Source organism: Euprymna scolopes, chromosome 11 (genome assembly GCF_053919585.1).
Source record: "Euprymna scolopes isolate OS-2025 chromosome 11, ASM5391958v1, whole genome shotgun sequence".
Classification (NCBI taxonomy): domain Eukaryota; kingdom Metazoa; phylum Mollusca; class Cephalopoda; order Sepiida; family Sepiolidae; genus Euprymna; species Euprymna scolopes.
Window position 1 is genome coordinate 38647456 of NC_136492.1, and position 25887 is coordinate 38673342.

Here is a 25887-nt window from a genome sequence, read left to right on the forward strand (position 1 = left end):
TACCACCAAGAAATGGTCAGGTTGAAGAATACCCTCCGTTGTAACAACTACCCCGATAGCATACTATCCACCAGACGTGTTAATAGTATAAGAGAGGAGAATGAAACCCAAAAACCTCCAACGATCTGCCTACCATACATACGAGGCATCTCCGAAAAGATTCAGAGAATATGTGCCCCCTACAACATTAGGACGGTATTCAAAAGCGAGTCAACACTCAGACGACACCTGGTACGAGTGAAGCCTCACATGGAAAACATGACCAAGAACTGCATATACTCCATCCCATGCAGTTGCAGAAAGGTTTACAAGGGTGAAACATGCCGCCCCTTTAAAGTAAGGGTGGAAGAACACTGAAAAGCGGTAACTAAAGGGGAGACGGAAAAATCGAGTATAGCCAACCATGTCTGTACATCGCCCCCTATGGGATGAAGTAAAAATAATAGAGAGACCCACTGGAAACTTAAAGAAACAGCTCACATGCTGGGACATAACAACCTACTGAGCAAACCCAGCATAGAGCTGAATGCAGATAGAGAGAGAAAATCTTGAATAACAACATAGGTTTAACATTAACAAAAACCAACTAAGAATTGTCCTAGTGACATATGGCCGAGTGGTCCTAGACGTTGTATCAAAGTTTACAGTTACCCAAAGGTGCTGAGTTCAATCCTGAATGAAGGCAGTGAAAAGTAACATTCAAAACAGAGAATCAGCAACTATGTCCCAGAGCCTAGCTGGAGTCCGAACACGGTACCCCCGTAATAATAATAAAGGGTTGGGTTCGAGACTCCTAACAAACGGTTCCCCGATACAAAACACCTGATGAAGGCCGGAGGGCAAAACGGCCGAAACGTTGTGACTAACAACCAAGATGAGGAAGTCAGTCCGACAATCTCAATCAAGGAAGTAAAATTACAATTCTTTCTAATTTAATTTCGGCCTTGAATTTTGAGGTGCGAAAAGTGAACATTGCATCATTTATAAGAGCAAAATTGCACTGATGGACAATTTTTAAAGTATCATCAAATAAAACTGAATTAAATGACAGTAAATATGTTCGTTTATTTTTTTTTTGAGGGGGGAGGGTTGTGTTTAACAGCATGTCCACTCTTGTTGGGTTATTTTATGCCGAATTGTTTAAATGTTTTTCTTTTTTTAAACAAAATTATTTGAATAAATATATTTATAGCTGAAGTGCACCAAAATTTGATTAAATTCGTAAACATTTTAATACAAAAATAAATGCATAAAATGTATTAAAATGCGAGTAAATTTGCAAGTAAATAGATAAAAATATTTTAAATGAATTTGCGTTATGTGTGTGTAAATTTGTAATGATAAATATTTACTACTTAAGTGTAGTTGCATTTGTGTATATTTGTATAAAAGTGTTATATTTGCGTAAAAATATTTAAAATAAATTTGCATTATGGGTGTTAAATTTGTAATAGTAAATATTTACTACTAAGGTGTAGTTACGTTTGTGTTAATTTGTATAAGAAAGTAAAATTTTATTTAATTATACTTATGTATAGTAAATGTGCAAAGGATTAGTTTACAAATACTAATCCGTATTGATTTGTATTAAATTGTCTTGCTCATTCACATGTATATGTGAATGTATATATATATATATATATATATATATATATATATGAAAATCTATATTTTTGTATATATACAAAATTCTTTAAGGTAATCGATTATGTTTTCGACTTTTTATGTTTTCGAAAAGTTCTTTTATATTGCTGTCTTTGTAATATTTTCGTCTTATAGGCAGAAAATCAAAGCATTCAGTAAGAAAATGTTTTGTTGTCAGCGGAACCTGACATGCAATACACATTGGTTGGTCTCCTCTTTTAAGTAAAGATGATTAGGTAAGGTATGTGTGACCTATACGCAATCTCGTCAATACAACCTCTTCCTTTCTATTTTTTCTGGAACTTTGTTCCCAATTACCAATTGTTGGTTTAATGACATATAATTTATTGTTAGTGTAGCCATTTCAATAAATTTGCCATTGTTTTTTAATGTATTCATTGATATTTTTTTTTAATCTGAATATGGAACTTTAAAGCTTTCATCTAGATTATCATTCAGAGAAGCCTTTGCTGTTATATCTACCAATTCATTTTCTCTGATACCAGCAGAGCATTTCTTTTGTTTTTAAAAATTCACATAGTTTAGCCAGTAGTTTTACTAACAATGGGTTGTTAAATTTTTGTGTTTTTATTGCTGTTATAGCTGATAGCGAGTCTGAGAAAATGACATTTTGTGTTATCTCTGGAGATGAGATCAAGTGCTAAATCTATTGCACAAACCTCTGCATTAAAGATTGAGGTTTCTTTCAAGAGATGCTTTTTAAAATCTTTTTATTATATACAGCTGCGCTGCCTGTTGCATCTGTTTTGAGCCATCCATAAAGATGTATGCATGTTTAAGATAATTGTATTTGATTTGTTCAAATTCTTCTTGATAAACAAGAGGGTGAGTTTTTCCCTTACAGTGTTTGCTAAGACTTAAGTCAACTTTTGGTACTGTAATGTTCCAAGGAGGTATTTTTGGAGTAAATGTTTTGTGAATTTTTGTTATCGGTATCTCTGCTTCTTCAATAATGGGTTCCATTCGTAGGCCAAATGTTTTAATGGCTTTTTGTTTTTGTTGAAATAAATGTTTGTACTTGAGATAAAACGTGCTGTCGTGCGCAGGATTGTTGGGATCTGCCTTCAATTTTGTATAATATAGCAGTGCTTACTTGTTATATCTGACGTTAGGTGGAGGCTCATTTGCTTCAGCATACAAACTTTCTACTGGGGATGTTCTGAAAGTTCCCAGTGCAAGTCTCAGTCCTGTATAGGATTTTCTTGCTGCTTGTATATACAGCTGCCATAGTCAATTTTTGATTGAATTAGGGATCTGTACAAGTTTAACAAGGTCTGCCTGTCAGCTCCCCAGTTTGTATGGGCCACAACATGCAGAAGTTGCAGTGTTTTATTACATTTTTTTTTAACATAGTTTATGTGGGGAATAAAATTTAGTTTTTTATCAAAAACCATTCCTAAAAACTTGTATTCATCAACAAAGTGGATATCTTCTCCATCAAATTGTAATTTGGGATTATTAATTTGTGTTGATTGCAAAAATGAATGAATTTAGTTTTATTTTTTGAAAATTTAAAACCATATTTATTTTGCCCATTTATTCATTTTGTTTATGCTGTGTTGCAATTTTCTTTCAATAGTATGGATGTGCTTGGAACGATTGCTTATAGAACAATCATCCACGTACAATGTTCTATTTATGTCAGGAGTAAGTTCCTTTACTATGTTGTTGATTTATATATTAAATAGGGTTGTTGATAATATACTACCCTGTGGCACACCTTCTTCCTGTTTATTTATATCACTTAGAGTAGACCCTATGCGTAACCTGAAGGTTCTGTTCGTTAAAAAATTTTGAATAAATTCGGGAAGTCTACCTTTAAGTCCAAAGTCGAATAGATTTTTCATAATTTCGAATTTCCAGGAAGTATCGTAAGCTTTTTCTAAATCGAAAAAGACAGTTGTGGCGTGTTCCCCTCTTATGAAGGCTTCTCTGACATAGCATTCTAAGTTGACCAAATGGTCAAGACATCCACGATTTTTACGATAACCACACTGTGCTTTGGTTATTAGCTTGTTTGTTTCTAAATACCAAATTAGGCGATGATTTACCATTCACTCTAGTGTTTTGCACATGCAATTTGTTAGTGAAATTGGTTGATAATTTCCAGGATTTGAAGAATCTTTTCCTGGTTTTGGTATTGGAATAATCGTTGTACATTTCCAAGATTCTGGGAACTTCTTTTTTATTCAGATGTCATTGTAGATTTTTAGTAAAAGTTCCAATGAAATTTTTGGAAATATTTTCAAAAAACTATAGTGGACCTCATCTGGTCCTACGGCTGTGTTGTGCGATTTGTTTGTGGAATTTTCTAATTCTCTTATTGAAAAAGGTTTATTATATTCTTCAAAGTTTTTGGAATTGAAGTTTAGCTTGTACTTTTCAATATTTTCCATGATGATTTGGAATTCTTTGTTATAGTTTTTTGAAGAAGAGTTCTCTGAAAATGTTTTGGCTAATTTGTTCGCTATAGCCTTCGTTTCTGTTATTTTGGTATTTTCAGTAAAAAGATGTTTAATTGGTATCAGGTCATGTTTTCCAGAAATTTTTTTAACCATTTCCCAAACTGTCTTTGGTTTAGTGGAAACATTGATCTTGCTGACATATTCTTGCCAGCATTCTTTTTTTGGCTTTCATTATTATTCTGGGTGATTTTGCTCTATGCAATTTGTATTCAATTAAGTTGCTTGTTATTGGTTCTTGATGAAATTTTGTTAGTGCTGCTTTTCATAGATTTATTGATTCTTTATATTCTTTGTTAAACCGTGGTCTATTCTTTTTTCCTGAAGTAGTGTTTTTGGGAATGCACTCTTCTCCTATCAAAATTAATGTTTGTGTAAATGTTTCGATGGTATCGATGTTGTTTTGAGCAGAAATTCTTGAATTTTTCCCAGTTAACTTTGTTAAGCTTCCATCTTGGTGTATATTCAAATATTTCTCCATGGTTTTCGCGAATGATTGGGTAGTGATCACTACCACAGACATCGAATACGCTCCAAAAAAAAATTCAGATAAGTGAAAGCGATCCATTTGTTCGATTGATGTGAGTGGCTTCTTTTTGGTTAAACAAGCATAGATTTTATTTATTAGATTTTTCAATTTTCTTTCCCTTTCTATCCATTTCCTTGCATCCCCATAAGGTGTTGTGACTATTTAAGTCCCCTAGGAAAATAAAGGGTTTGGGTATTGGCTCTATAAAGTTCTCCAATTCATTTCATCTATTTGTTCATGTGGAGGTATGTATAAAGAACTAATGCTTATCGGTTTGTGTAAAGTTGCTCTTATGGCAATCGCTTCCAAATTTGTTTTTAATTCAATTTGGCTCTGGAGTATCTTATTTTTAATGAATACTGATATACCACAAGAGGCCCTAAGTCCTGTATTATGAATGTAGTTATACTGTTGATAGTGTTTTATATTCAAATTGTCCTCATTCTTAAGGAAGGTTTCTTGGAGACAAATAACCAAAGGATTAAATTTGGTTTGCAACAATAAAATTTCATTGTAATTTGCCTTCAATCCACGGCAATTCCATTGGATTATCTTGTAACTCATGATGATTTTTTATTGGTTTGAGGAGTAACTTCAGTTTCCATGTCTCCTAATTCCATAAATCTGTTTGTAGTAGTAGTAGTGGCTTCTGTTTGTGGTAATTTCTTTATATTATTTTGTTTTTTGATAGATGTATCTTTTGTTTGTTTTTAAAGTGTGTTTTTTTCACTTTTATTTGGTGACCTGTGGTCTTTCTTTTAACTGATTTTGTTTTCCCCTAGTTTTGTCTTTTTCAGCATCTGCATGACGTACTGGTGATTTTTGTGGTCTTTCTTTTGATCAACTTTGTTTTTTTGAATGTTCTGATTTTGGTTGAGAATTTGTTTTATTGATAACATTAGTTGATGATTTAATGGTATGATTAATTTTGATGATATGATTGGTCTGATTTCATTTATAAATTGGGGCCAGTCGTTTGGTCTCAATTGTAGCAATTTGTTTATTAGTATTTCGTATTTGGAGTTTTGGTTAGGTGACTTGAGAGTACGTCTTTTCCTTCATGTATCCATCTACCATTTTCCTGGCTTCAAGGAAGGAAATGTTTTTGGTATGTTTTATTGACACTACTTCCTTTTCTTTCTTCCAGATTCTGCATGCTCTAGCATAAGCAGGATGGTTTTCTGCACATTTGCAATCGAGATTGCAGTCATTGACAGTGTGGTCTGAATCTCTCTGGCTACATCTGCCGCACACTGCTCGTCCACTACATGCATCCTCATGGTGCCCAAACTTCTGGCATTTAAAGCACCGAAGTGGGTTTGGGATAAAGGGTTCAACTTTTTTAACATTGAACCCAATTTTGATTTTTTTTGGGATAGTGGGTCTATCAAACTGCATAGTGTAAGTGTTCGTATGTATAGTTTGATTCTCTTTTTTTATTGTAATTCTTTTAATGTTTGTTATTCCTTGATTTTTAAGTTCTTTTGTTATCTTTTCAGTAGTGCACATTGAGAGGTCTTTCGATTTTACTACACTTTGGATGTATTCAGATTCTTGTGTGGATAAGTCTTGATATTTATGTTGTGGAAAGTTTTCATTCCTAAGAGAAAAGTGGCATGTTTTTCTTTTTCCACTTCCACCAGTAGGGTTTTATTTTTTTTAAAGTTTTTACATTTTTGGGGGTAATATATGCCGATATAATTTTGCGTATGATAAATGGTGATAAGTCCGTTATATTGGTTTCTTCAGTGGATTCAAATACAATAAATTTTGAGTATGCTTGGTGTAGTTCATTATCTGAACTATCCGAGTCAACGTGTAAGTGCTTGGAATTTTTGTAATTGGCCATATATATATATTTTAAAATTCATTGTTTATGCTCCCCACCAACCTCGGAGTGCAATATTGAAGCATGTTTAGGGGAAAATCCATTCGCCTTGTCATGCCAGGGCTACATAAAACAGTATACATGTCCCAAATGGGAGCCATGAGCACCCATAATCCTTAGGTTATACAATCTAAGTAATTTGTAGTAACTTCCGGTACTATACAGCCATGTCATGACTTTATTCATTTGGCACATTTGACCCTAGCCACCGCCTTCTAACATATGGAAAAGAGGGGAAAATATGTGTATAGTTTACAGTGGCACAGGGTAGAACTGTATTTGTTACAATTTGGAGGAAATTGATAGAAAAGTAGATGTGTTAGGACTTGACGTAACTAGCCGATTGATCTGATCGGGCCCCTCCGATCACTGCCTAGCCTTGTCGAGGCCAAAGTGGAGTGTTGCAACTGATACCTTTAATTTCCCTAGATATCAGTTGCTCAGCCACCAGGATCCTTTTCCTAGCCACCCAGGTGGCCCCATTGAGGGGCTTTTACTCTCTGCAGGAGGACAGTTGGTGTATTCTAATGCCCCACTGATAGAGTTGGGAAGTAGGGAAAAAAAAAGAAAGGAGAGGGGAAGGGGGCTGTTGTTTTTGTAGAACATAAGTTTTACAGAAAATCAATGTAGGTGTATTTTGTCTCAGGAAGTCAATAGACAGTAAATATGGACATTCAATATAATTCTATACAATATACATAATGATTATTATGCCTATTTTTTTTTTAACAATTCCAGCTGCAACTTACTTAATTATATGCCGATATGTTCAATTTTGGAGGCAAAAGTACCAAATGTCATAAACATATACTAATTTCAAAATCATATATCACCAAAACTATTAAAAGATCTGGAATCTTGCATGCCTAATCAATACATATTGTAGAATGCTATGTTCAAATGTCAGCTCTTTACACCATGTACTTCTTAAATAATGTAATTAAGTAAACGTACATGTTCAACACTAATTTAATTTTAATAAAATTAAGAACTGCACGCTATCAACAATAGAGTTCTTTATACAACTGCTATTTCTTTGCGATTCTGTTGAATTCTTCATTTGGTACTGATCACATTTGTCTATTTGAGGTGGTTCCCTCAACCCTTTCCCCAGTCAAACACATATAGAGAAAAAACTTCAGCTGTCCTTCTTCAATGCTTGTGGCACAAATCACTTGTTTTCCATTGTTTATTAAATTGTTAAATGAAAGTACAAACTACTTAGAAAAACACCCTCTCCTCCACATGTTAAGAAATGGGTTTCGAAAAAGTCTCTCGTACAACAACTTATACAACTTCTCTCTCTCTCTGAGTCTTACAACATCCCTCACTGTAATAAGACTCTAAGCATCTCTCACTAAGACTCTTAAAATGAAACCCCTATATAACCCAATATGCAACAGTTTGTGTAGACTGTTCTACTTTATGCTGAATGCCAAGAAAAAGTCCCTTCTGATTAGTATTTACCAGTTTTAAAATAAGCAAATGAACTTGGCTGTTTTTCAGAATTACAGAATATTTTTTATCTGTTAAGCATTAATCAGAAAGGACTTTTTCGTGGCACATTCGTGAAGCAGAATGATTTGCACAAACTGGAATTTATAAGAGATTCATTTTTTTCGAGAATTTGCGACGCTATAAAATTCCTACCTTAACAACTTACCAATGGGGACGGATTCAAAAAATTATTCAGTTACTGAATCCATTTGATAAAAAATTACCAAAGAAGCAAGTCATAGAACTTCAACAATATCTATGATAATATGTGCAATTTTAGTTCTGAGGTTATTTCTTTCAAAAGCTGTCCAATCTAATAGTGGGTATATTTGCATCTGCCCATAGAAAGCTTTTGTCTATTTCACAAGACATATTTTAAGATTGTAGCAGATGAACGTGAATGGCAAAACATTTGTTATGGTTATACACCATCTGTTTAGATTTGCGCAAATGATTGATAATAATAGAGTGACATAACAAGTGATGTTTCTTAAATAAAGCAATCTATGATCTTATTCATTTAAAACATTGTGCTTCTAACTCAGTTTTAAATCACAATACAGTGCAAACTGAAATTGAGATAAATTGAGATGAAACATGAAAAAAAATCTCTTTCACCCACTATTCAGACAACTTTGATATGCAACAATAATGATTTGGGAGAGGAAACTTTTTCTGAACATGAAACAACTCACAACAGAAGTTGTATTATTATACAAAACAATGCATATCCTGTATCAATTACATGAGGTCCCTCTAATATTTCAAGTATATTTCTGAAAAGAACAAGGAAAAAGCATTAAAACTACTAGAAATATATCAGGTTACACGCTTTAATTAGCCTTCATGCAAATCCAGACATCCATCTCTGATTGTCGTGGTAGGAAATTACATTCCAAGGAGTTTAATGGATTTAATAAAATGCTCTATCAAATGTGAACAAATTAATATAAAGATGTAAACATTTGTACATGTCTAAAAAAAACAAGATACAATGCACAGATATTTGTAAATGCTGTGAAATTATTGGAAACAATGTTGTAAAAGATAATGACACTGATTAAGTCATCGATAAGGGCAATGATAAAGTGACATAACAAGTGACGCTTCTTAAATAAAACAATATATGTCAAGTTATGCCAATGAAAAATTGACAACTCAAAAACTAAGGACTGAAATTCTAGATTAATGATTGCTGTTAGAAAATGGCATCAGATTCATATATTAAAAATTTAAAAATCAGAAATTGAAACACCACAAAATTTTTAGCTTTGATAAAACTTTTAAAGTTCAAAGCCATATTGCATGGAGGCCTTAATTAGCTACAATTTGGGCAATGCAAGGAATCTCTACAATGAAGAGAACCAAAGTCATTGCCAACAGAATTTCACAATCAAAAATCTAGAGAGATTTTGACTTGGGCCCATAGCCTATTTATATGATAAAAAGTTTTAAAAAATTTTATCATATCAAATAGAAAATATGATGGATTTTTGTTCCTATCCATCTTTTGACACTTGACCTAGAGTTTCAGTATTTCACAATATTCTTCGTTGTTTCTTCTTCTGTTACTTCTTTATGGTTTTTAGTTTATATTTTCTAATCTGGCCAGCCAAACTTGAAAGACTTCAGATGTCACTACAGAAGAATTTTTCGTTATCACCAAAGTTGGGTGAGTATCTCCTAGATTTGGAGATTTTTGCAAGATTTAACTCAGTATTTCAAATGAAAATCTGGTCCTGTGATAATTTGTGAAATATAAACTTCCACTCTTAGGCTTTTAAGATAGGAATACACTCGAATGTAATGACCCCTACCACAAATGTAAACACAAATATAATGAAGTTTGATAGCATTTAATTATTCAACATTTACACATACTTAAAGCAATTATACAACCACAATATACAATAATGTTTTTAATGTTATTAGAGAAAAGTTAAATAAAAACATAAAACTATACGTTCAAAAATTCCTTCATATTTAGTATGAATAGACAATTTTTTTAAACTTACCTCAAACTTTTTTGCATGGTGTAAGCCACCAGACCAATTAATAGCAATATCACAGTGCTATAAAACAAACAAAAAAAAAATTCATTTAGTCTCATAAAAAAGAAACTCACAAAACTTTGGATTTTAAAAAGCAAACATTATTCGTTTGAATAATAAAAACCTGAGAATGAAGGCAAAAAAAAAAAAAAAAAAAAAAAAGATTGCAATCTTTAATTTGGATACAAACCGCAATCTATATATCTATAAAAGTGAAAGTGTATGTGTGTCTGTGTACATTTCCCTACACAATAACTCTGTCAATTTTCAGTCTACAGACTCAAAATTTGATATACATGGTATAGAGATTTGGAAAAATCTTTGTAATCCGTTTTCGGCCAGAAATTTGGCTGTTAAGGGATCAAAGTTCAATGATTTGACCTTTGAGAACTCTACCAAACTCCTCTGCCAATTTTGGGTCTAAACACTTGAAATTTTAGATATAGGTTCCTTGGACATGGATCTAATTTAATAACTTGATTTGAGCCCAAAACAATAAATGTTAAGGGGTCATAATAGGGGTCAAAGTTTAAAAAAATTTGACCGCCTCAGTCTCTACCAAATTACTCAGACAATTTCTGGTCTAAACATTTGAAATTTTACATAAAGGGTATTCAGAGATAAGGTAAGCTTTTTCATCAGTTTGGGTCGAAAATTTGAGTTACCAATATATGTATGTATGTTTATATGACTAAAACTTTCCACAGAGGCGACAGATTTTTACAAGATCAGTATCGTTTTGAAGTTTGACCTTTCAGACAACAAATATCGAAAAATTGGCTAAAAACATTAATATCTTCACCTTCAACTGGGCACTTTTCTACAGGGGGGGGGTCACTATTTTCGCTGATATTTTCGAAAGTCATCCTCTCCTTTCGATTGTCTGTCATCTTTTTCTGTTTGGCGGTGGTTGTAACAGCAAAGACGTCATGTTTTTTTCCCTGTTCTTTTCCTCCTTTGTGGTACGGGTTCGAGCCTGTCTTCCTACTACCACTTTTTTTTTATTTTCCTCAATATACACCTCCAAACAACCGGGCAACGCCAAGCACCCATGCTAATATTAAAATTATAACTAATTCACTTTAAAATGCTCAACAGCTTGCATCATCCTCGTTTTAATAATAAGCAGATAAAAAAAATAAGCAACTGAATATGATATCGCAGTATTGGATTTTATGTCACAGCATCAGAATCTAAACAGATGTCAGCTAATTTTAAAGTTATAGTAAAGTTCCAGTGAAGTATGTTCCAGCTATAATAAAAGTGATTTTTAAGTTCTTTCACATTAACATTTTAAAGAGGGGACAGAACTAATAAACAAACAAATTATCAGAATTAAAAAATAAAATGTTATTTCAATTTTATAGTTACAAAAACAATACATTTTTCAAAAATGCCTACTTTGAAATAAATGATATGATGCGTTCTCATTGGTAGTCAGCAATGAGATCATATATTTTTAAAAACTATCCATCCAATACAAATATTTACAATTTACTTGATATTTAGACCATAAGTATTAAACCACAACCTCTTCCACATATTGAAGGGTCCAAGTATCTCAATTTTTAAAAACCCACCTCAGGATGAGTATACAGGTTATAATAAAGATTGTGTGTTTGCATATTACCATTCAACAGATGACAGCATGTAAAATGGACATTAAGTCAAATAGGATGATGACACCTGATCAAAACAATGTCCCCAAAATATTACTTTATATTCTCACTTTTTACATGCTTTAATTCACACCAAAACAAGGCATGTTACCACTTATAAGGAGTAACTGCAAATTTGGGGCCATAAACATAGGGACATCATAAGTGAGGAGTCCTGCAGTGATATGTTTGTTCACATTACATTTAAATTCCTGCATATTGGTACAGTCACAGAAACAGAGAACAAAGAGAGAATTCCAAAGGCTAGCAGTTAGAGGAAAGAACTATCAGAAAGAACACCTTCTGGAATCTGGAGATCTTTACAGTGAAGGGATGGGATTTAGTTGATTGTCAAGGGAGAACCAGAGCAGCAAGGTCGTCAGAGCACATTCCATTGAAGTACTTGTAAAACAATGATGGATGCAACATTACAGTGATGGGACAGGGGTTGGAGCTTGGTAGATAGTGTCAGATCTATTAGATTACTCTTTTTTGGGCCCTGTCTAAGACACTAGTGGTTGATGTACAAGCTCAGATGTGACAACAATACTCCATGCACAATGGTGGGCTTTGTAGAGGTAAAGGATAAGTATAAGAAGTTATTTTAGGACAGTAGAGGGAGCCACCTACTTTATAGCAGCCTTGGAAGTATCTTTAATGTTTTTGTTTCAATTCATTTTATCTGTGAATGATTCGCAGAAGAGTTTAAATGTTGGTCACGGTTTCTGCATTTACCATTCAACAGATGGCAGCATGTAAAATGGACATTAAGTCAAATAGGATGACGAAACGTCAGTTTGGGCTGGTTCTTTCCAACAAGCTCACCACATCCCGAATACTGTCGAGTCGAGCATGCTAGACGCCAAGTGAAACCTGATGAGAATGTGGTCAATTTGGTTTTGAGTGACACCATCATTTGAGTACCAAATCACAAAGTGGTGTTTGGAATGTTGAAAACAGGTGCTTGAGATTGAAAGCTGATTTATTGCTGCAAAATCAATGAGACATTCTGTTTGAACAGTGATTCCCGATAGCAAAACAATGTGCCTCATATTAGTGTCTCCAACACCTGTGTAGACATTAAAATAACTTAGGACTACAGGATCTCATGATGGTATTCTATTTATAACCTGGAGACTATCATAGTAGACATCTTTAATGTCATCGGTGGCATCGAGTGTAGAAGCGTAGACTGCGATGACATATGTTTAGTAATGTGCACCATAAACGTATTTGGGCTATGCAGACAAGAATCGAATCCCAGGCAAGGAGCGCATCATTCGCTTGATTGCTTGGACCAAGTGCAATGCTATGACGTCCAAAGTTGTCAGTGGGACGGCTGTGATAGATATGACATTTGTTTGAGAAACTTTCAAGGATCTATTGCCTGTGTTTGCGAATGACTTCTGAAAGGCAAATGATGTTAACTTTGTACTGATGGAGGGCAAAAGCTGTGGATGCTGCTATTTCTTCAGACTCCACCGTCTGGACATTCCAGCTTGCAAAATCGAGAGTTTGGTGGCGAGGAAATAATCCAGTTTGCTGATTTGTCACTCGAAGTGCTGGGACAGCAAGCATGTCAGATATCGTGGTGGATGCTGTATTCATGGTAGTGAACTCATTGGAGTGAGTAACAAGGGAATTTTAAATTCGCAAGTGGTTTCCAAACCTGCATGTGTACTCCTAGCATTACAAGCGTAATCTGTATTTTCGTGGACATTGGCAATATTACAAGTCATATCTTTTTTATTTGTGGGTCAATTTTTAAAACAATTACATTGATGGAAAGAGAATAGAATAATCATTCCAATGATGTTAATTTATTTTTCTTTTATGCGTTCAATGTTTTTATGCTCCAAGTTAAAAATGAAAAAAAAAACGGTAAGAAATGATGACAGCAAAAAGGGAAACTGTTTTTTCAATGTTTACATTTCATACGTTACGTTTGGATACACACGTGCGAGGTTAAATTTAATTGGCTATGGCTGAAATTTTACAGGCTATATGAGCATAGAAATCCATCTCTACTGGATTTTGATGTATATTTTTACGACCACAGGAAGCAAAGTTACGACCAAGCAAAGTTGACAAAGAATATTTCAAAATGGATAAGATAAATTGGTATATATCATCCACTTTCATATAGATAATAGTTTCAGAAATATTTTCATGTATAAATAAATGTGTAAATATTTGATAATTGTTAATTGTGTGGAAATTTCTTTAAAATGCTATTTTTTATAGAAATTCAAATTTGCTTAAAGGGAAAACAGCTCACTATGCGCTAATGCGCTAACCAGTGCTGAGCTGCCTACAGTCAACGTATTAACGAGTTTGTATTCTCTTAAAAATAGAAAACGTTTTTTTTTTTGCTTTCAAAACGAAAGCAGAAAAAAGTTTCATGTTTATTCTCAGTTTGTCAACTTACAAAATTATTTTCAAGTTTTTCAAATTTGATTTCTAAACAACACTATTTTGTTGTTTTTAACGCATTTAGTACACATGTACTAAAAGCGTTCAAAAACAAAAAAATGTACTAAGTACATGCATTTCTGTTATCATGGTATTCATAACTTTTTACTTGTACTTAAGGTGAATTGTGTTTATTAGTGGTCAAAAAAACAAACCAAAACAAATAAATAAAAGGTACCTGTGCACTTATGCTACCATGCTGAAATAATAATGTTATTATTTAGAAACCTATTCCTAACATGGGGAAGGAAGGGTGTTTTGTTAACTATTCTGTACTTTCACCTAACAATTAAATAAAATATATTGTGAAACTTGAATTTATTTTTAATTCATTGTCAAGACCATTTTTTCGAATCTGTAAAACAAACCCATTTTTTATATCTAAATATAAATAAATAAATAATAATAATTAGGCGGTTCAGTATAAAGAATTTCATTGTGATGCATTTTTAAAATTTTTATCTTGTTTCCACCTTAACAGTTTTCTTTTAAACTACCTTTTAAGGTTTTAAGGTATGTTGAAAACTAATATCGCATTTAAATTTTCCATAAATAAGTAGCTTTCCGGATATTAAGCAATGTCATTTCTTATGCAATCTTGGTACGCACGTTTATGCATAGTTTCTCGGGGTTGCGCTCGTGCATACCAAGATGGCTATCAGCAATAACATAAAAATGACATTGTTTAATATCCGGAAAACTACTTATTTGCAGAAAATTTAAACGTGATATTCGTTTTCAGCATACCTTAAAACCAGTAAAAGTAATCATTTTAAATGTTAAGGTGGAAACAAAGTAAAAAAATTAGTTTTATTTCTTTCTTTACATAATTGAATTTTCAGTAAAACAACAGAATAGAAATGACAAAAATTACCATCAATTGATGAATATATAGTTCTTGCTTATCAGGATTCCTGGTATCCTGGTACTGTGAAAGCTACATCGAAGATTCATATAAAGTACGATTTATGGTTGCATCTCAGAAAATAGGGGTATATTTTGGGCCAGATAGAGAGGATTTACAAAATTAACAATTGGACTGGTCCCAAAATGCATAAGTTCTGGTCAACTATGGGAATTTCCATCTTTTACAGAAATCCAAAATCTATATGAAAAGTTTTCTTCAATTTATTTCTGAGATTAATTCATATCTACTCAATTTTTTTTTTTCTTAAAGGGGAGTAGTAAATACCGGCCATGAATGCTCTTTAGGCATTCAATGGCTACACCCAAGATTAAACTCTCCTTTCGTGAGGAGCAGGAAAATGCCTGCTCTTAATAAAGCTATATTTAAATACCACTATAATACTTAGTTTTGTTCATGAATAGACACCCACTGGTATGATACCATGTGCCAGTTTAAAAAAAATTGAAATTTGTACATCTTAATTTATAATTCATGGCTACATGGTAAAGAGTTGTATCAAATTTGACTGCATAATCAGAAGGAGCACACAAGTTTTCATAAGAGTGCCAAGTTTCATGAGAATAGCTTGAAAAATAAATAAATGGTGGCAAAATTACCAAATTTCTTGAAATGTTCAAGTCCGTAATTTAGCTGACTTCTTCTAAAGAAAAATGTCCACGGAAAAGCATAAATTTTGGCATTTAAAATTCTCATAAACTTTTGAAGTACTGATGGTATTTGCATAATTCAAACGGTTTTAAGCATCTTTTACATAGCTCTTTTCATGTAAGTTGATAAAATAACAATTATCTAAAAAGAAAAGAAATCAACTTGTAATGCTAATATTTCTTGACTTTTTTGTTTGGTTATAGTGCAAAACTTTCATTTATACACCTAAATCATTTGGTGGAATAAGTGTCACAACAAAAACATATGGGAGAGAATTTGGTTGACATATGTGATCATGATAGTATGATAACCTGTATGATCAACAAGTCAGAATTTGTTTAATGTTTTGCTATTTATAAAAAAAAAAGAAAAAAAAACAAACTAAAACATTCTATTCATACCCAACCAAATTACTGTTTTTTTTGGGTTTTTTTTAATTATTATTATTGATTTTTTTCTTTTTGATTTTTTTTTCTTTTTATTTATTTTTTTTTGATATTGAAATGATCTGAAAAACCTTTATTTGTTTTTGAGGTGTTTTAAAAAAATTTTTTTTTAGGTTTTTTTTTTTTTTTTGTTACGGTGAAATAACCGAAACCAAGTGTTGCAGTTAATACAAAATATAATAAATGATAAATACACAAAAGAAGTTTTGTTTCATTTCCTTAGGATAGGATTCTATGTTTTCATTCGTAAATAAATTTCTGCTTCTTAATAAAACTTTGAAACAAACTATTTTTAGTCGTGGAACATGGTAAGTAACCAGTCTACATTACGACAGCTTTGACGGCTAAATGGATTTTTTTTTTCAGGCTACCTACTGCCTCTAATTTTTTTCTTTCTTTTTTCTCCTCGCTGCTATTTAAAAAATTTTTTTTTTTTATGGCTGGTGGTTGCTCAATACCTTTACTATACCACCTCTCTTCACCTGTTCTTGACATTCTGAAAGGTGTTCATAACATGAGGAGGTTGGGAGTATGGGAACAACAACAACCACCACCATACTATAATTTTATTAATGGGGGGGGGCGCTTCCACTGGGCAACATCAGTTAGCGAGCACTGCTAGTATTAAATATTTGTCCAGTAATACCATGTAAATTAATTTCTATGAGAAAAACTCCATGCCAGAAGTTATTAAGGGGCTTAGATAGATGAAGCACTACAGTTTTAGCTTCACTTGCCTTGTCCAGTTTATGGTATAAATGTTCAAAGATGACTATTAGGATATCAGTCAAAAGAAGTTTCACATTAACAAGATAGCAGAATGATGCTAAATTAGATTAACAATTCAAAGATTTTAATGAAGTGAGGGAGGAGACTGATAAGGTGATAATTTTGAAGGTCAATTCTTTCACTAGAATTCTTAAAAACTGAAACTATAGAGGTCATTTTCCAGCTATTAGAGAAGTGAAATTTAGAAAGTCATTTGTTGTAGAGCATTTCTTTACTGATATAAAAGGTATAAGATCAAGTCCACATGATTTGAAGCTAAAGACAGACTAATGCTTCTCTAATGATAGTTTAAGATCAGGCAGTGAGAGACAATTGAAATGGTTTTTAATTTCAAGTTGAAAATGTGCAGTGACAGCTTTGTATTGAAGCCTACTGAAGATCAGACTTAGGAATAGCTTTCAATTGTAGTCAAAGTTTCCCAATTGAACAATTTATATATTTTAGTGGAGTACTATTCTGATGATTTCTGTAATCTGGCCAATTTAGCTTATCACAAAACGCTGAATAATTTAGCTATATTGATAACATTTTAATTTTCCTTCTTGATATACTCAAATAAGAAAACTTAAAAACAAATTAAGTTTATACATGAAACAGGAAATACCATTTCTGGATATATTCATAATCAAATCTAAAAACAATCTAGCTGTGATACTATAATGTGGACCTGAGGTGAATTTGAGTCACTAAGTGTTGAGAGGGGGGGTAATAGACAAAGGAATAGGAAACAATAGATAGGAAGTAACAAACAATGAATCTCTAGGTATTTTTAGATCAAGCTTTTTAGAGTTGACATGACAATAGAAACCTATAGATAAAACAGTGAAGGGCAGTTTCTGGTACGAGGGGTAACCTCAGATACCAACGTAGAGGAGATAGTTGACAACTTGATGCCTGTCGTGGCGGATGGAAGTTGAACAGTTTTAGAGTTGACTGTGAAACAGAAATAGAAAGGAATGTAACATCGATAGAACGGAGAGAAGACACACACACACACACACACAAGTTAAACAGTCAATTTATATGTGAACATTGGCGTTTGTGTTTTTCCTTTATTTGTTCCACAATTTATTATATTTCTACTTTTGTGAAACCACGTGCATTCCCATCAACAGTCGCCAGCAAGAAAATGATGATCCGGTCATAAGAGGAATAGTTGTACGAAAAATCCACAATGCACGACATTGGGAGTCGGCGATATATCACGACCGCGCACGTCTGGTAACAAATGATGCCGTCAGACCGGAGATCCGACCTTTGGGGGATTTCATGACGAAAAGGGGCACGCAGGAGAAAATAATTGAAACGGCTGAATTCATTTCGAAAAAGGAGAAACTAAACAAACTAAAAAAATAAAAACACGGATAGACAAAAAAAAGAAAAAAAACAAGAGCGCTCGCGTAATAGACTTAAAGAGAGAGAGAAAACGCAGGAAAGATTGAGACAGCTGAATTCATACAAAAAAAAAGCAAACAAAACATAGCACACAAAAAGTGAAGAAAAGCAAAACAAGTAAAGCGATTGCGAATGAAGGAGGGAAAGAAAATCGAGGAAAAAGGGAAATGTGAGATGAAAAAAAATCGGCAGATTAAGCCAATTAATTTTTCCATTTTGATGAACTATTTTTCTAGCTTTTTTTGTTTAGTTTTGGTAGCATGTGTAGACGTATATTTTCTTGCCTCAAACATGTGCGAATACAGGTTTTCCATGATTCATTGAGAGAGGGAGAGAAAGAAGGGCGTCGTAGCAGCGGTGCATTTGAAGAAGACAGAGTGGAAATCAGGTAGAAGCGACCGGACAATGGAAAAAAGGGAGTGACGGGGGTGGAGGAAGTCAGCCGAGATAGAAGAAAAGAAAGAGGGGTGTCAGGAGATTGGCGACCACAATGGAAAATGTTGAATGGAGAAGCTTAGTTCAATGGGAAAGATGGTAGTTGAAAAAAAAGATGTAGGGTGAGCGTGGCGTCACGCACAACTCTGAATAGAAATTTGATTTTTTTTTTTTAATATAGTGGGATTCGTCGCAGTTTCTCTATTTTTTACATTCATGCTTGGAAAGGAGAAACTGTGCTGTTTTTTTAAGAAAGAAAGAATGTTGTTCTTTTTGTATACATGTCTTTTTTTCTCTTTCGTTGATCATTTTTTAAGGATGGATCTTTTTCTCTAGATTTTTTTTTCCTCTCTGTTGGAAGGTCGTTCCAAGTGGTGAGAGCAGGGACGGGGGTGGGGGAGATCAATACGCTGGTGTGAACACCCCCCATGAGTGAGGGGAGCCTAAGAGGTGATAATTATTTCGGGAAAGTTTGATATTAAATAGTGATTTGTATTGAAGGAGTTTAAAAGTGAGGGGAGCAATTCACATATTGTGAAGTCTTTTCTCCTCACGTGTTGACTAGGAACATAAGATGTGGCCACATGTATCAACTCCTGATGCACAGATTGCGTTCACTCGGTGTTAAAGTGGCATCAGAGAGCATGGCGGTGCATCATTTTGTTATTTGTAGAAATGTAAGCCTAGGACGGGAATTGCTAAACATTTCAATTTTTGTCCATATAGAGGTCTTCTATATTTGTGGCGATGTGGTGTTCTCCCGTCTTTTCACTCACGGTTTACGAGGACTTCTAGTAGCATAACACATTTTATGAGAGATGTTTGTCGATTTAAGGAATTTCCTGAGAACTTCATCTGTTGTGGGAACGGGGATTTGTCTTAGGTCGCGTACTAGCTGATGGTGGTTGGGGCGATAGTTCGAAAAAAATTTAAGTCATGGTGATTCGACTTGGCCAGGTTGTTGGCGGAAAACAGAACATGAGTTTTTGTGGGATGCAGGAAAAGAAGCATCAAGGAATTCAGATAGTTAGGGATATGACACACTGGCACGTGGGTAACGTCGGTTCTATGATCCGATGGCAGATGAAGAATCATTGAGAAATTGTATTTAGAGAGTGGATGTATTTAACATACGTCAAGAATGTGGATACATGAAAGCTTAATATTTGGAGAATGAATTACTGGTGAGGATCAAGGTTGACGCGATTGGGGTGAAGTCAGTCAAGAACTTTAGAATTTTAATGTTATTTTTTATCACTGTTCATGATTCACGGAGGGGGGTAAAATTAGGAGACGCAAGCCGATGATCTGTGCAGAGGGGAAGAGAGAAGGCCCTTCACTTCAAAAAAAAATAAAGAAAAGAAGAGTCACAGTGAAAATTTCTTTTTATTAAAATTGTCGTTTATAGAAAAAAAATGGACTGTTTAAACAAATTTTTCTGTACACATGCATACACATTTTATATTTCAATTGTTGTTAAAAAGAAAAGGAGAAAGAAAAGAGACTTATCTGGATTTTAAAGAAAAACATTTTGGTCATGTGTTTAAAACAAACAAAAAAAAAAAGAACTGCTTCCATGAAATGTATTTTATATATTTCTTACGATGAAGATTATATAAGTTTCTTGCGTTCAAAATTGCACAGGGACTTCTTAATTGATTAGTACAAGAAATGAGAAAAATTTGAAAGAAAAAAAAAGAGACTCATGATTGTTAAATGCTATTTTTTGTCAGGTTGTGGGTTTTATTGTGTTGAACTATACCCTTGTTTTAGTGTTGTCGAAAACAGAAACAGTAGAAAAGAAATTTAGTGTTGATAAAAATGTTACTTGTTTTTCTTAATAATGTTACAGGAAAAAAAACAGATGGCGAGAGACCAGCCAGGTTCGGTGGTGGTTAAAATTCATTCTGTTTTTTTTTTTTACCTCGATGGAGGGGCGAGGTTGATTTTCCCTCTCTGGTATGAGAAGCTGTACCAATTGTCTGGAGCCAGTCAAAAAAAAAAAAAGAAAAAAGGAATTGCTTTGCAGAGTTTTTTTTTTAAGGGTATTCAAATACCCCTGGAATACTGAGAGAGTTAGATGCACACATGTGGTCCTGGGTTGAAAATGATATGCCGAATTTCTATTTTGTTGTTTCTGTTTTTGAAATGAAGGACATATCTCTGATGTTTCATTATTTATGTAATATGTATGAATTTTACGTAATTTATGTTAATATAATTTTGTGTTTTTGTAATTTATGTAATAAATGACAAGTTGGGCATGGGAGGTGTGTTATTTTTTATCACTTTTATAATGTGGACCTGCGGTGGACTTGAGTCACTAAGTGCTGAGAGGGGGGCAATAGACAAAGGAATAGGAAACAATAGATAGGAAGTAACAAACAACGAATTTCTAGGTATTTTTAGATCAAGCTTTTTAGCATTGACATGACAATAGAAACCTACAGATAAAACAGGGAAGGGCAGTTTCCGGTACGAGGGGTAACCTCAGATACCAACGTAGAGGAGATAGTTAGTTGACAACTAGATGCCTGTCGTGGCGGATGGAAGTTGGACAGTTTTAGAGTTGACTGTGAAACAGAAATAGAAAGGAATGTAACATCGATAGAACGGAGAGAAGACACACACACACACACACAAGTTAAACAGTCAATTTATATGTGAACATTGGCGTTTGTGTTTTTCCTTTATTTGTTCCACGATTTATTATATTTCTACTTTTGTGAAACCATGCGTGTTCCCATCGACTGTCACCAGCGAGAAAATGACGATCCGGTCATGAGAGATAGTTGAATGAAAAATCCACGATGCACGACGTTGGGAGTCGGCGATACGTCAAGGCCGCGCACATCTGGTTACATAAGTACACAGCAAAACTACACACACAAATGACTACATACATTTTCACGCAGACCATGATAAAATCAAAACATGCATGATAATCTTGTTTTTACTTTATACACCTCATATCATATACATATATATATATATGTATATATATAACAGTGTATTTTATCCTCATAGATGTCATAAAATGAAATGCTGTGGAGACAGGATGTGTGAAAACCACAAAAACCTGATTTATCCATTGGTTCCCTCAGAGTCCTTACGTGTCTTTTCCTGGAATTTTTAGAGAATGGCCCCCTCCAAATCCATCCTACCTCAAAACTCTGAATTTTAAATCTTGAGGAGTGTAACTTCAAAGCAGATACTAATTATCTTTGATACTAACTTTATTAATCCTAACTACCCATGCAAGGGCGAAGAAATACCTGGTTTTGAAACCAGACGTAGGGATAACATTCTCAGTGCTGATGGACCTGTAGATATGGTCAGGTCATCCATCTAGGAGAAGGAAAACACCGATATGTAAACCTGTGCCACTGACCTAATACATCTTGACACAAAATGGGAGAGGGAGGCCTCCTTAGTCCTGGTTGAAAATCTCCCTAGAGCAGCCGATTCTATCAAATTACCGATGTGCAAACCCAAACTACTTAAGGAGTATATAGGCTCTGCTTATCGATCGGCTTCCATACTCCTCCTTTGCCTATTAGCCAAGAGCAGAGATGCGATCACAGGGACTCATTAGAGACACCCAGTACTTAGCCTTGTTTCCTGACTAGGGTATTGAATGCAGTACCCTCACATCTGCCTCATTCCCTTCTCCTAAACTAGCAATCCCAGAGACCATAACATTCAGCACTGGACAAAGCACACACTTCTACTTAATTTTACACTACTCCTCTTTAAATCAGTAATAAGTACATTTCTCCTATGTTCATCAAAATAAAATTTACATAACTAGATTCACAATAAAATTTACTTTAAAATGGTATTTTAATATATTTTTTTTGTGATTTGTATATTCAAAGAAATCACTATTTAAATTTGATGGAACATGCCAATATAGCATACCCGCTGGCAGTAGATCACTTTTTACAAATAACCGGTCAGGGTGTGTTCACATAATTACTCAAAGCTGAAGTTGTACCCATTGATGATGTTTCTAGTCGTTTTAGCTAATCAGGGAAAAGAATTGTCTTTGCTACAGAATTTGAATACAACACGTACGTCTTTCCAGTCAAAAGTTAGAATATCTCAAAGTTGACGCTTTGTAATATAAAGATTAGTAAAGATAGAAACTGTGTTCAAATGCTATTAAATAGCGAATATATTAATTTCTTTTGTCCTAAAATTTGAAAAGAATTGGATAAAAACTTTTTATGCAGGCATCATTAAAAATAGAGACCAACGCATATAAATGTGAGAAATTTTGTGTGCCGTGACGCGCACAAAAAAATCAGTAAACAAAATGTTTGTCAATTAACTTACAGACATAAAGTATTCATTTTTTTTATTTTTGTTATTATTTAGAAAACAAGTTTTTAATTATGGAAAGAAAAAGAATATTTTCTGAAAAATAAACTCTTTGAAAAAAAATAACCGACAACAAGCATTTTTGTTGTTGTTGTTGTTCTTCTTGCTTTTCATATCACGATAAAACATCTCAAAGTTGATACTTTATAATACAAAGATAAGTAAAGATAGAAACTGTGTTCATACGTTATTTAATAGCCAATATATTAATTTCTTTTGTCCTAAAGTTTGAAAAAAATTGAATAAAAACGTTTTATGCAGGCATCGAGAGTAGTGACAAACGCATATAAACGTGAAAATTTTTGTCATGACGTGCATAAAACATTTGTAAACAAAATGTTCGTCAACTAACTTATGAACATAACTTACTCATTTTTTTTATTTTTGTTATTATTTAGAAAAGATAAATTTTTAATTATAGAAAGGAAAAGAATATTTTAAAAAAAATAAATTCTTTGAAAGAGAATGACCGACAATGAACATTGTTTTTTAAATTAGATAAAAACACTTTTGAACACAAAACACTTATCCAGTTAAGTAAAAGAATAACTTCCCTTACCTATGATAACATTTATTGGGTTTGTTTTATAATCCACAGAGGTATGAAAAAGTAGTCAAAAAACAAATATATAGCAAATAAATATTGCCAAAGACAAGTTACTCTTCTACCTACCTCGATAAATTTTTGGCGTTGGAAATGTTTATTCTGTTCAAAAAACAAGTAGTGTTAAGCGCTGCATGAGAACAAGAAAAAATGACCGCGATGTCTCTGGAAGTCTCAACAATGACTTAAAAATAAAAATTATACAAAATAATGGTAGAAACTCACCCGATAATTGTCACGGTAACTTGAAGTCCTTAAAATGAAATTTAATTATCCTAATTAGTTTAATGTACCTGAAAACATAATTGTAATCTGCACAAAATTTCCTTTCATTTGATATGCTACAAGCCATATTTTTTTAAAATAATTTCTTTCAATAGGATTATGGTGGCCATCTTGGATTTTTCACGGTGTAATGATGACAAATGATAAAGTCCATCAGAATAACATTTCGCATGATGATACAGTTTTACCTTCCATTTTTCTAACTGTTTTTTTTATGCTTCTACTTAAAGCCGTTAAAATGAAACTTAATTATGCTAATTAGTATGCTAATTAGTTTAATATACTTGAAAACATAATTCTGATCTGTACAAAATTTTCTTTAATTTGATAAGCTACAAGCCATATTTTGTTAATTTCTTTGAATCATGTTGTGGTGGCATTTTGGATTTCCCGGTCGTCATCTTGTATTTTTCATGATATGATAATGGCAAATGATAATGTCTATCAGAATAATACTTCCTATGATCAAAAAGCCTTATTATTTTTCTTAGCTGTTTTTATGATGTTTCTACGTAAAGCCGTTAAAATGAAACTGAAAAATGTTAATTAGTCCATAAGTTACCAAGTGAGATGGTCATAAATAACGCCAACTGAACCTTCAGGGTATTATGATAATATGTTCAAAATATCATCATAATATCTTAAAAAGATCTGAAGACATAGATTTTTAAAGATTGGTTAGTCTGTAAATTAAGATTTCCTACCATTTTCAGTCACAAGCTTATATGCATTTGAATAGGACTGAAAGCAAAATGTTCAGTGAACTCCGATTTTAAAAAACTAAAGATATTATTTCTTTGTTTTTTTATGCTCTTTTCATTAATGCTCCTTTTTTTTTTTTTTTTTACACGGTGGTCACCACTTATTAAGGCCCGGAAGCCACTCGGGGATAAGGGTTATTGCGTGTACAGTAATCAATGGGATAGTATCATAGTAATCGTTGGTATTGGAGATTTGATAAAGTGTCTTACTTAAGGGGTGGTTCATCAGGAATTTGTTTATGTTGGACTTGAAGACTACCAAGCTGTAGTCAGGTGGGAAGCAGGCAGACGGAACAGAGTTCCACAGGCGTACACTTCTAAGAAAGAAGTTTTGTTCATGGAATCTACGTTTTGATTTAGGCACAGTGGAGAAAATTATTGACAGTGATTTCAGCTAGACAGGTGTTTATTGTGAAAGATTGGCGAGGGGGGATCAGAGATTGGAGCTCAGACGAGCACTTGCCGTGGAAATAACGATAAAAAAAAAGACAGGTTCGCAACGTCTCTTCTGTGGGAGAGAGGTTGTAGGGAAGAGAAAAGGGCATCCCCATTAAGCCACAAAGTCTATTTTGTACTCTGCCAAGGTAGGATAGGCTGTTTTTAGCAGCTCCTGCCCAGATGTGGCAGCAGAACTCCATCCTTGGACATACTTAGCTTTTATATAGATAGAGAATTGCATCAGCAGTGATATATCTTCTGGAGCGGTAGAAGGATCCCACCATTTTCCCAGCAACTTTGGCAACAGACCTGATGTACGTGTTCCATTTCAGATTAGGAATAAAGGTCAAACCCAGAAACTTGTCAATACAGGGAGCCTCCCCAAAACGAGAACCATCCATTTCAATTGATGCCAGATGGGGATCAGAGTGTTGATGATGTAAAGAGAGAAGCTTGGTCTTAGATGCATTAAAAGTAACCAGCCACCTCTTCCCCACTGTGCCACGCGTTCAAGATCAGAGGAGAGAGAATTAGAGAGAACTTTGTCATTTAC

At 33.6% G+C, this 25887-nt stretch overlaps 1 protein-coding gene across 3 annotated transcripts in view; it reads right to left on the reverse strand.

Annotated features, from left to right (window-relative positions):
* Positions 1 to 25887, reverse strand: part of LOC145287841 (histone deacetylase 3-like) — a 653483-nt gene that overhangs the window by 171862 nt on the left and 455734 nt on the right. For all 3 annotated transcript variants that reach the window (XM_080135715.1, XM_080135716.1, XM_080135714.1), the window contains one exon: positions 10057 to 10113. In XM_080135715.1, coding sequence (XP_079991841.1) covers positions 10057 to 10113 — 57 coding nt within the window. The remainder of the gene's footprint in view (positions 1 to 10056; positions 10114 to 25887) is intronic.